Raw genomic sequence first — 13,076 nt, forward strand, 5'->3', positions numbered from 1 at the left:
TTAAACTTTGGTACATATCGAATCAGGGTTCAGTGATGGGACACAGTATATAATTGTCCTTACAAAAATAATCCAATACAGACTGATATAGATGGTAAGTATTGACCTTTGAACTTGATACAGAAAGGGTCAGGGTTTAGTGATGGATCACATTAGGTAACTGTTCTAACAGAAATAATACTCTACAGACTGATATAGATGGTAAGTATTGACCTTTAACTTTGGTACATATGAGGACATAAATCTGTTTTAACTTTCAGGTAACAAAGTTGGTGATGATTGTGATGTTGATGCTGATGGAGATGGCACCAAAGACAGTAATGACACCTGTCCACACAACCCTGACATCCATGAAACATCCTTCAGTTCTTATTTCACAGTAGATTTCTATCCAGGATACAGTAATGATGCGGACTGGTTGGTGAAGGCTGCTGGGAGAGAGATATACCAACAAGCTGACACTGACAAACCAACAGCATTGATAGGCAAGTCATTCTTACACATCTGTAATGTGTTACCTTGCTAATATCCCACACAGATAAACCTACAGCACTGATACAACCATTTACTAGGGAGACATACTTATTCTTTTTTGCCATGATTTGGCTTCTAGTTGTGTTAGACTGATTTAATTGGGCAGCTGCCTATTTTGACAACCTCCATAGAACTGTTAACTGGAAGCCAGTTAATGATAGACAATAGACTTGACAAAGAATCTAACTGTATTTTAAATTATTTTTAAGCCTGCTTTTCATGGGTAAGAAAAGTGGAAAAAATCTCAGTTATTTAATCTCCAGTTACATTACATTCTTAAAAGTGTCCTTTCTTCTATATTCTTCATCATGAACAGTTTAGATAAGAACTAAAACTTTCATTGCTGGAATAGAATTTCCAACTATGGACTAATTCAAGATCAGTAGAAAGATGATAAAGTAAGATGAGTATATTAATTCTTGTGATATTGATATTTGAATGAAGTCAATGGTAATTATTTTAGGATGATTTGTGTTTTTCCACCAATTTAATGAAGTATCTGCTATCATATCTGACAAGCCGAGCCTTTAATACAACATTTTAAACCAAAAAGAATAAAATTGAAAAAAAAACTTTTGTCAGAGGTATCTATCAATTTTTCTCTAGGTGGTCAGTCCTATGGATCTATAGAATACAGTGGGACAGTTTATGTGCGATCATCAGAAGATGACAATTATGTTGGATTTATCTTTGGTTACGTCAACAATAGGAAGTTTTACTTGGTGTCATGGCGACCTAACAACCACAACATGGGAACCACAACATATAAAGGTGGAATAAGAGGTGTCCATATCTCTGTAAGTAAAAGATTGAAATAGGTGATTTGTCTGTACAACAAAAAATTGGTATGCCACAAAAGTAAAGTTCTTGCACAATTTATTTATTTCATGTAAAAAAAACAAGATTTAGCACAGCTGTGTATTACCTTGTCATTACTGAAACAGCTGTGTATTATCTTGTCATTGGTGTCAGATTACTGAATTAGCAAAATACCAGTGTAGATATGTTTTAACTGTATACAGTCTTTGAAGTACATTGTATACTGCATCATGCTTACCTACAGAACACTGTTTAAATGTAGCAGGATGCACAAATACAATAACAGTGCACTGACATGACATAAAACTGATATATGGATGAGGTTTACAGCTGTGAGAAAATGCAAGGCTGTAACAAGCATTTTCACCGGGTTCGAGTCAGATTTGTATATCAAAGTTCAATTTGTCAGCTCAGTGCACTGTTATTGTCTTAATACTGCAACAAAAGTTTAAACAAAAAATAATGTTTTAAGCAAGTAAACAAAGTTTTTTTTTAAGCAGACAACATCCTGGCAACTTCAAAACAATGTAAGGTTAATAGGAAAGTTATATTCAGTCAGTGACCGTATATCACTTGTATTATACTGTCAGTGCATTTTGATTGCTCAAATAGAACAGTTGTATGCCAAGCCAAAGTGGACAAAAATAAGTGTTTTCTAATATTAAAAAATGATTTTTTAATATTACAAATTCATTTTTTGATATAACAAATTTGATTACAAAACCCTTTTTAATATTAAAAAATCCTATTTTGATATTAAAAATTCAATTGAATTTCTGATATTAAAAAATGATTTTTTAATATTAGAAATTGATTTTCTAATGTTAGAAAATGGATTTGTCATATTCAATGACAATTTTTTAATATTAGAAAATCATTTTGTAATATTAAAAAATGTGACTGATTTTGCAATATTGCAAAGTGATGTTCTAATATTACAAATTCATTTTCTAATATTATAAATTCAATTTGTAATATTACAAAATGTGTGATATTTTATAATATTACTAAATGAGGAATTTGTAATATTACTAAATGAGGAATTTGTAATATTAGAAAATGAATTAGTAATATTAGAAAATGAATTAGTAATATTAGAAAATAAGTATTTTCTAATATTAAAAAATGATTTTTTTAATATTACAAATTCATTTTCTAACATTACAAATAAGATTTCTAATATCACAAAACACTATTTTAATATTAAAAATTCAATTGAATTTCTAACATTAAAAATGATTTTTTGATATAAAAAATTGATTTTCTAATATTAGTAAGTGGATTTGTCGTATTTTTGTCGAAAATCATTTTGTAATATTAAAAAATGTGACTAATTTTGCAATATTGCAAAGTGACTTTTTAATATTCAAAATTCATTTTCTAATATTACAAATTCATTTTCTAATATTATAAATTTGATTTGTAATATTACAAAATGTGTAATATTTTATAATATTACTAAATCAGGAATTTTTAATATTAAAAATTTATTTTCTAATATTACAAAATATTGATTTTTGTCTTCTTTGGCCTGCCATACAGTTGAGTATAAAAGTAAATAACTTGGTAACATACAAATTCTAACACAATTTACCACCCTTCATTTTTTTGATAAAAAAAAACCAGAAAATACATTTTTTTTACCAACAACTTTATCGTACCTGTCAGGCTGTGAATTCAAACTCAGGACTAGGACAGGCCATAGCTGAAGCATTATGGCTTGATACATCTACTGCTAATATATTGGATGTTTTATGGCATGATCAGAATCTCACAGCTTGGAGTAACTACACATCATATAAATGGTTCCTGACTCACAACACAGACCTCGGTAAAATTAGGTAACTATTTGTCATGTTATTATACTTCTACTCAACAAGTCGGATTACATTGTTCATCCGAATTTTGTTGCAATTATCTTGGATCCCAAGATTTCAAATTTAGTGTTTGATTTTTTTGTTGATGGGCATGTCTTATAATGATTTTGGCTGCTGCCTGATATCAGCTTCCTGTACAAGAAGGGGTATATCTAGCATGACAATGTGTTTAACTTCATGATTAATGTTGAAATTAAGAAGAATACTATTACTGTGGAAGTACTTTTAAATGTGCCAGATACCAATATTCATGGATAAGGGAAGAAACACAAGTTTGTGGATTCTTGAATTCGTGGTTTTAAGGTTTTCAGTATACACATCAATGAAAATCTCCTTTTCATTGAGAATCAAATTTCGTGGTTTGGTCTACCAGGAAAACCATGAATATTGGTACCCCACGAACAATAGTCTTTCACAAGAATAATGCAAAATCTGAAAAATGTGATACACCCCAAAAAAGGCCACATATGTTTGTTTTTGTAATTAAATTGTTTTATGGGTCTATATTATGAAATGTGTAATTATTCATTCCAATCTGTCTACTCATAGGAGTCAACTACTGTTATAAATTAATGTCACACAAATATTCAACTTATATGCTGAACATAGTTTAATGCTGTATAATGTATGCTGAACAAAGCAACAAAATGAAAACAGAAAGCTTGAAGTCTAAAAAGGAATTATGATAAAGTTTTTTTTTTTTCTGCTCCCCATGATAGACAGCTATATTGATATATCATACGACCATTATTCCTGTTTGTCAATATCCATATCCTGTAATTATTTTCTTAGAACCCTTTCATATGACACCACAAAATTAGAGATTATTCCTATGAACCATTTTCTCTCCATGCCATGCAAACAAAGATTGGGTAAAAGGTATCACTCTGCCTGTCAATCCTTACACCAATCTATCTTTTAACAAGTAAAAAAGAAATTATGCACTATCATACTTAGATTTAATTATATTACTATATTCTTTCCACTCCACTCCTTTTCAGGAGCTATGTAGTAGTCATAGTGCCTGACTGTTTCTTCATCCATTAATTATCACTGACACGTGATGTTTTGACAGATGTTTTATTTAGGTGCCATTGGGGAAGATTTCATACTGACTCCTGTATGAAAACTTTTTGTTGGTTTTTCATGCTTAAAATTAAAAAAGTTTTTTTTTAGACTGAAGATATATGATGTTAATTCTCTGCTAGTGGACAGTGGTGACATCTATGATACAACAATTACAGGTGGACGTGTTGGTGTGTTCCAGTTTGCCCAACAGATGGTGTTGTGGTCAGACCTGAAAGTGAGATGTGTAGATCGTCAAAACAAAGCTCTGCATTTCAATGGAACTTCTGATTATGTGTCACTGACTGAACTTAGGTCCTTAGAGATTTATCATAGGTAGGTCAAAGATACAAGGAATGAAAATGACAGGAAAACACTAGCTGTAACACAACACATCACTTAAGTGCTGTCAAAGGTCAAAAGGTCAGTTGGAAAACAAAAGAAAAAGCATGCCAATCAAATATATCTACAATGCAACACATCAATATTAGTTTATTTAAAGACAATATTAAAAGATTTGGGGAAAAATCATTTACTACATCACCTATAGGTATAGGTCAAAGGTCATGAGAAAAAAAAACATTTACTACAACACAACAGATAAATTGTTATGCCCTAACTTCAAGATGTTGTGAGGGCATCAGTGTTTGCTGCAGTAGAGTGGATGTAAGTCTGTCCTTTAATGTGTTATCATCTTAAGCTTTAGAATTCTTGATCAGAATAATTTGAAATTAGTTACCGGGTATGCAAAAATCAACATGATAATGGCATTGTGTGTGTGACTTTTGCTGTGTCTATAAACCTCTTGTTTCTGGATATATTTCAGATTTAGGGAAATGGGGCATCTGTGTCCATTATACATATATCTTCCCTTTTCACAATGAATTTGTCTTGTGTTGCAGGAAAGTTTGTGCCAATCATCTTGGAAGTCATCTAAGATTAATCATTGAAAAAATCAAGAGTATTTCTCTTTTCTATTACAGTTTTACCATATCATTCTAGATTAAGATAGAAACATGATCACTACAACAGTGATGCCCATTCTGTGTGCAGAGTCATGGTCTGTCTGTCTGTACCAAGTGCTGTTATTTCTGTTACAGCTTTACAATATCCGTGTGGGTTAAGATAGAGACAGGTTCCCCTACATCAGTGATGCCTGTCATGTGTACAGAGTCATTGTCTGTCTGTCTGTCTGTCTGTCTGTATCAAGTGCTATTATTTCTGTTACAGCTTTACTATATCAGTGTGGGTTAAGATAGAGACAGGTTCCCCTACAACAATGATGCCCATCCTGTGTACAGAATCCCACACTGTGTGTCTGTGGGTAGAGAATGATATCATTAGTGGACAGTACATTTCTAGTACAGTGGATGCAACAGCAGCTGTTACCATGGATACTTGGACCAGTGTTGTTTTTATCTATGATGAAACTGGTAAATTTGTGTATTCACAAAGATTGAAGAGAAATTGAATGTTTTATTGAAATATCCTTAGTCCTTTGCAATTAACTGTAATTTTTCTTTTTTCCTGCCAGTTTATTATTCATTTTACAGTTGTTTATTTTTGTAATTCAAATCATCAACATGTATACTGAAACAACTACAGGCTTAGTCTATTAGTGAAGGAGCTATTTGCATTCCTAAAAACATGTGACTTTGTTGATAATGCACTGCTATGTTAATACAACAATGATATCTGGACCAACGGGAAAATTCAAGAATAGTATGACACATGTGCCACTGCATTAAAAGTTCTAACTGTCTCTTCCTAATTGCATACATAATTTCCAAAATACACCATTTTTCAACAGAATGATTTTGATCCATTCATGTTTCAGAGCATCTATATATATATACATGACATATAGGTAGAATGGTACTATATATCATGATTTTAGGTTGGCCTTTCATGTACCCTACTCAGGTAAATACTTCCAGGCACTGTGATTGGACAAATTGTGCTGATACCCAAAAATGTTTTATTAATTCCAGACTCTAACATTAATATACTATTAAAAAACTGCAATATCTTTTTTGAAACCATTTTATATAAATATTATAATTTTTTAAAATTTATGTGCCATTCACAGAAAATGGTTGGGAACTTTTACCCCAAGCATCATCTGCTTAAATACCAAAGAAACAAGACTGTTATGCTGTGACTTTGCTTACAATTTTAGTTAGGGAGAATGAAGATATAACCGGCAAAAAGCTCCGTCATTGTTTTAAAGGGGTGAATTATTCAAAAGTTTTACTATTGTTGCCTATGGGAAATAAATAGTACCGTTCTACCTACAGTATATAGTTGGGATAATATGCTGGAGATTATTGTCCAAATCATGTGAATGTTAACTTTTCCTTTAAGTGTCTTAATCTCAAACTGATCAATGTTGTGTGACAGTTAACATGGATGTAAACTTTTATTTACAAGTTTTTAATATTATAGGAACTGATAAATATGTACAATGTAATGAAAATACATGTCGTATGAAGTCATTACTGTTTTGTAGACTGTGCCTTAAAGTTGTATATTGATGGGACACTTTCACAGCAGACAGCTGATATTAAGCCTACAGATTTGGTATGTGTATATATAGATATGAAATGAATGGTCACTTTCTACTGATATATTTAGCAAACTTACACATTCATTGAAATGATTAAAGAAATAAAAAAAAAAGCAAACAAAAGAAAACGACATTATACTGGTTATTAAACAAGAAAGAATTATGTTTTCATTCTATCTGTTCATTTATGTTTCAAACTGTTATATAATATATATTTATATTAGAAACGATTTTCCAGAATCTGTAATAATTAATGTACTGTGGTTATATACATATGCAGAGACAGATTTTTGGTTGATTTCTTTTAATTTCAAGACAGCCTAAAAAACAAAAGTAGTGACGTCAGTTATTAATTTTGGTTAATATAACATCTTTTAAACTATAAATGTGATTTAATGAAACTTTACACTGCTATAACATTTTATGTATATCAGTTGTGATGTCTACTGACATAATTAATTTTCTAACTACAGGCAGAGTATACAACAGATATTGATCTTTACCTTGGCTATGATGGGAGCAACAAGTACACTGGTTACATGGATGAGGTAAAAATATATACTGTGATTGACACTTTTAAAGGTCAACAGGAGTTTAGTCAAACCTGTTTCAGTGATCACCAAATAACCTGTCCTAAAACCTGTTTAAAATAAAATTCTTATGTTGTGTAAAACTTACCTGTTTATAAAAAAACACCTGTCTAATGAGATCACAATTTTGCTCTCCCTTGGAATGTCACTGAAGACAGTGATGACTATACTATTGACTTGAAAACTGGATAATTGATTGGATTGGACAAAATCATATGAACTCAAAAATGTAGTCTTTCCGGAGGTTTCATGAGATCGTCGGATATCACTGGTAAAAATGTGACAGGATTGGTAAAAAAATCTGGAAAGCCAGACCAGAAGTCCGATATTAGTCATTCTTGATTCAGGTCAAAATGGATGGTAAAACTTGGTTCGGTCCTGACAATAGTATGTCATCACTGGACCAAATGTCCTTTAAAAAAAAAAACTGATTCTTTGGAAAGACTGAAAATGACCACTCAATGTTAAAAAAATATAGTTTGTGATGGACAAATTTTTATACATCACCACATGAAATACTCAGGTATAATGAGTGTGATACCCTCCAGAAAATATTGTAGTGACATGTTCACCCATCCGTCTGTCTGTTTGTGCCCCAACTTTCAAGTGGTAACTTGATATCATGATAACTTGATATCAGAGATCTTTTTTCAAACTTTGCATCAGTATAGAGTATCATAAAACACAGGCCAAGTTTTTAGTTCAGTTTGATCAAATTCTTTGCAAAAAAATTACGATTTTTTAAAGTTTCTTCCAACCATCTCTATTTTTGATCATTCGGTGTTCAATTTATAGATGCCTTATTTTTTGCTGTTGTAAATGTCTCATGAAGACAAATGTCACTTTCACTTCAGTGTGAGGTAACGCTCACACAATTTCTAGTTTATATTTGGTGTTGTTTTTTATTTAAGTTTCAGTTCTATAATGTAGCTATACTTGAGTCTGAGGTATTGAACCATATTGAGACACCAATGGTGGATCAGTACTCCATCTATCATCAGTATGGGCAGATTTACTTCAACTTTGACCATACAACTGGGACCAGTATAATGAGTAATGCTGGGTTACTTTCCTTCGCAGCTCAGGTTCATGGCAATGCTCTATTTACTGAGGTGAGTTTCTCTTTATCATTTTTAGCAGCTATTACCATCAATTAGTGTCTGTCGTTGTGGTCATCTGTTGTCATTGTTATAGTTGACAATTTTTCAAAAAACTCTTCTCCTCTGACACTACTGGACCAATTAGAACCAAACTTGGTATGAATGTTTCTTAGGATATTATTCCCAGAACTGATGTGAACATTTTTTAATGTGTCCAAAAACTGCCACTGTTAATAAAATAGAACATAGGGGTCAGACAGCAGTTTTTATCTGACCTGGCTAAAAGGTCCATGTGAGCTATTGCCATCACTTGGCTTCCTGTTGTCATAGTATGTTAACAATTTTTCAAAACTCTTTTCCTCTGACACTACTGAATCAATTAGAACCAACTTAAGTTTGAATATTCCTTAGTGTATTCTGCCTAGAAGTGATGTTTTCTTTATCTGTCAACAAACATTGCCACTGTTACTAAAAATAGAACATAGGTGTCAGACAACAGTTTTTTGCATATATCTCCAGAACCATTAGGTTTAGCAGAATTCTTTGTATATTAATCAAGTCGTGTTCCTGTTCTCTTTCAATGTCTTCTTACACCTATTGACCTCAGTTAACCTCCATATAAATCACGAACTTTTCCAGAATGGGAAAAAGTAACATAAATGAGCTACTTTTAAATTGAAGAATTGGCCAAAAAAATGTAATGTAATTCTCAAATTTCATTCAGGAATCATGTTTTATAAATGTACTCAGACCATTTTGAGTAAGAGACCCATTTTACTGTGTTGGCCCACCCACCTTCCCAGCATCTCCTCACCCTGTCCACCCCACCCTGTGATCACCCGTCTTTAACTTGTATACAACAATCAGCATCAGTACCAATGTGCAACTAATTTGCAAAATAGTTTCAAAATATGGAAATCTAGACATTTTTGTCTGAACAATTCAGTACGTCAAGGGTTAACAGGGGAAGTCAAATAAAGCAAAAATTGGGTTCTTAGTATTAAATTTTGTGTTTAATTAATCCTTCTATTAGTATGGGCATCATGACAAAACAAGCATGCTAAGACAGATTTAAAGCATATTTTTGAAAAAATATAACTTTTCATCACTTATTATAATTATTCTTATGATGTTCTTTACAATAGGCCTTAGCCATTTATTGATGATGAGTTTGTGCCAATAATTATTGAACTGAACATTGAATCAATTAATGTACCTTGTAATTTTCCCTCTACCTGTATTGATGCATTCAAAAACTAAAATATTTGTCTTTATTTTCAGAGCACCCATGACAGCAGCAGATTTAGGCTTACCCATCCAAATAATTAAGATTTTTTTTAATGCATGAAGGATTGGTAATCTTCTGCACATGACAATTGTTTGAATAGTATATGATGAAATTCATGATTCTTTGTATTAAAACATATGTTAGTTTGACAAGTAATTAAATAAATTCTGTATCATTTGTTTTTGTTATGGTTTTAGTTGAGGTGAGGTACACTGTTCTAGGATTTTTCTGGAATTGAGGTTTCCTCGGGAAAAATCCATATAAAATAAACTTTCCCACAGTCAATGACTGCTTTCCTAACAAAACAAATCTTTACAGCATATGAAGTTTTCAACTTGCCACGGGAAAGTGTAACTAAGTACCTGACTTTCCCTGACCCAAATTTCACTTGCCCCGGGTAACGGGAAATAGGAATCTTAGAACACTGGGTACATGTGAACATACATCATCCCTTAAGTTTTAACATACAGTAATCATTCATTCTGAAATCACTCTTGATTTTTTATGCTTGGTCACACTTACATGTTGGTTATTTTTGACTGATAATTCATTTGAATACAAAGTTTTTTACTGTAAAACTGCATTCTTTTCATTATACATTTGTAGAAATTGACAAAATGTCTACAATTTCTAAGGACAGGTAATTTATGATAAAGTATAAAATATATACTTTAATGTGTTTAATATTTGCTTAATTATTTAATTCCATCACGTACCTGTTAATTCCATCACGTACCTGTTAATTCCATCGCATACCTGTTAATTCCATTACGTACCTGTTAATTCCATCGCATACCTGTTAATTCCATCGCGTACCTGTTAATTCCATCACGTACCTGTTAATTCCATTACGTACCTGTTAATTCCATCGCATACCTGTTAATTCCATCGCGTACCTGTTAATTCCATCACGTACCTGTTAATTCCATCGCATACCTGTTAATTCCATTACGTACCTGTTAATTCCATCACGTACCTGTTAATTCCATCGCATACCTGTTAATTCCATCACGTACCTGTTAATTCCATCGCGTACCTGTTAATTCCATTACGTACCTGTTAATTCCATCGCGTACCTGTTAATTCCATCACGTACCTGTTAATTCCATCACGTACCTGTTAATTGCATAAAAACTAAGAAATAAAACAAAGATATTTCCCATTTTATCCATGTATAAAATTCCTCATATTTGCATATCATAAGACCAAAAAGTCAGAAAATGAGAATTTTTTTTTAAATTTCCAAAAAAATATAAATAAATGGGTAAAACAACAATATTTTATCTTGTTTTTGTTTCTATGCTAAGCCATGAATCTAATAAATCATAAGGAAAGGTTATCCAAATTGAACATTGAAAACATTGGGTATTTTCCCTTAAAATGATAAATTTAGTTAATTGTATACTCCTGTTAATTGCATGGTTTTTTTTTTTACAAATAGGCTATGCAACTAACAGAAATCCTCTGTACAATATATTTATTAATTTTCAGTAGAAATATGGCTTACAGAAGTATATTTATAAACAATACAATAAAAATATGTTGCAGAACTGGTACAAGTTTATTATTACTGGACCTGCTTCACTATATCTATTTATCTGCACATTAACATCTTCATTATATGCATAAATACTTAGCATGTATGGGCAACAAATTACTTTATATGTGTGCATGCTTATGATTACATTTACTGCTAAAGAAAAATGGCTAAGATTCATAGTCACGTGTTCATAATAGGTAGTGCAAGTCTAATATGTACACGTATATAAACATGGTGTAAAGTTTGAATAATCTTTGAGTTCCAGATTTCACTTCGTAGGTTCCCTTGACAACATAGTGACAAAAAATGGCAGAATTTAACATGCAAAAAAATGAGGAAAACATTTGTTACATTTCTCCATAATTTAAGGTGATAAACACTATTCACAGTTTGATTGATATTGGTTGTGTATAGTTTGATTTACAGATTACATGAAGTAGGTACAATGCAACATCAAGTAATAAAAAATCACCAAGTTCAACATTCTAAAAATGTTGTATTAACCTTTTAAAAGCTTTGTATTCAATCATAAGACAACGTAACATATTGGTGTATTACAAACATATAATTTATTTTTTTACCCAAAAATTTTAGAATTTGCATTTTGGTCAGTTTGATATAAAATTATGGGTCGTCAAAGAACATCTTTTTCATGTCCTGTCCGTCTGTCTGTCGTCACTTTTAAACGCAACTCTGTTGCATAAAAGTTCGTCAAACTTTATAGGTAGTGAGGACCCTATATGCAGTTGTGCATGTTTTTTGTAATCTACTAAATTTTGTAGGAGTTATTTAGGTCTACGTAAATAATATAATTATGTGTGAACTTTAAGCCTTTCATAAACTATTTGAGAGAGTAATCAAGGAAACCAAGGTTATAGCGGTAATCAAAAGAATGTAATCCAGGGACAAAGACCAGACATGGAATACAGACATAAACAACAAAGAGCATAACGTAACTAAAATCATACATACAAAGTAACAAAAGCAAACTCTGACTCCACTAAAAACTGGGAGCATGGACTAGGTGCACCGGTAGTGTAAGAGTCCTCTGCTTTTCTAGAAACACCCACCGAGTTGCTCATAAAAAGTCAAGTCCGGGGTAGACAAACGAGGAAAGGAAAACTTTGACTCATTGAATAAATCAGTTTTCATGGTGTAGATGGATACACCATAACGATCCACGAGTTCATGATGACGACCATAAAACTTCTGTAGGTTACAGACCACCAATTCAACCAATGAGCATTTGGAACGTACGCAAAAATAGTCCTACGCAGAAATTACCCCTGTTCCTCATAGTGCTGTGAAAAAAGTTCTCATCTCATTTAAAAAATTTAAACAGTTTCTGAAAGGAAAAACATTTCTGTACATTTTATAGGTGCATTTTGCTTCTTGTGATGTGAAGCCTAATCTCCATAATGATTTCTAAATATACCCCTATCTTGTGAAAACACTGGGATTTCCCATGCTATTTATAGACACTTCACTTCCGGTGACCAGTACTGCACTGCAAGTCTGCTAACCCCACATGCCATTCTGAGGATTGTGAGCTGACATATGTAGAATCATGCTGATATATAGTCATCTGCAGGTTAAAGTTAAGGTAAAGTCCCGAGAAGCCATTGAATATTGTGAAATGAGCATAGAAGCCTATGGGAAGTGGAATTAGTGGTTTTTAGCCTGTAGTGATGACTTCA

At 32.1% G+C, this 13,076-nt stretch overlaps 1 protein-coding gene across 6 annotated transcripts in view; it reads left to right on the forward strand.

Moving 5' to 3' along the window:
* LOC148609817 (uncharacterized) overlaps positions 1-10,019 on the forward strand; it is a 70,363-nt gene extending 60,344 nt beyond the window's left edge. For all 6 annotated transcript variants that reach the window (XM_088541111.1, XM_088541114.1, XM_088541112.1 and 3 more), the window contains 9 exons: positions 261-485; positions 1,141-1,331; positions 3,022-3,194; positions 4,407-4,631; positions 5,526-5,728; positions 6,805-6,875; positions 7,335-7,409; positions 8,363-8,563; positions 9,833-10,019. In XM_088541111.1, the coding sequence (XP_088397237.1) occupies positions 261-485; positions 1,141-1,331; positions 3,022-3,194; positions 4,407-4,631; positions 5,526-5,728; positions 6,805-6,875; positions 7,335-7,409; positions 8,363-8,563; positions 9,833-9,880 (1,412 nt within the window). In that variant the 3' untranslated portion in view covers positions 9,881-10,019. The remainder of the gene's footprint in view (positions 1-260; positions 486-1,140; positions 1,332-3,021; positions 3,195-4,406; positions 4,632-5,525; positions 5,729-6,804; positions 6,876-7,334; positions 7,410-8,362; positions 8,564-9,832) is intronic.
* The last annotated feature ends 3,057 nt before the right edge of the window (positions 10,020-13,076 follow it).

The sequence above is a fragment of the Perna viridis genome, chromosome 8, assembly GCF_037379345.1.
Source record: "Perna viridis isolate PV_CMFRI_1.1 ecotype Kerala chromosome 8, ASM3737934v1, whole genome shotgun sequence".
In the NCBI taxonomy this organism is placed as follows: domain Eukaryota; kingdom Metazoa; phylum Mollusca; class Bivalvia; order Mytilida; family Mytilidae; genus Perna; species Perna viridis.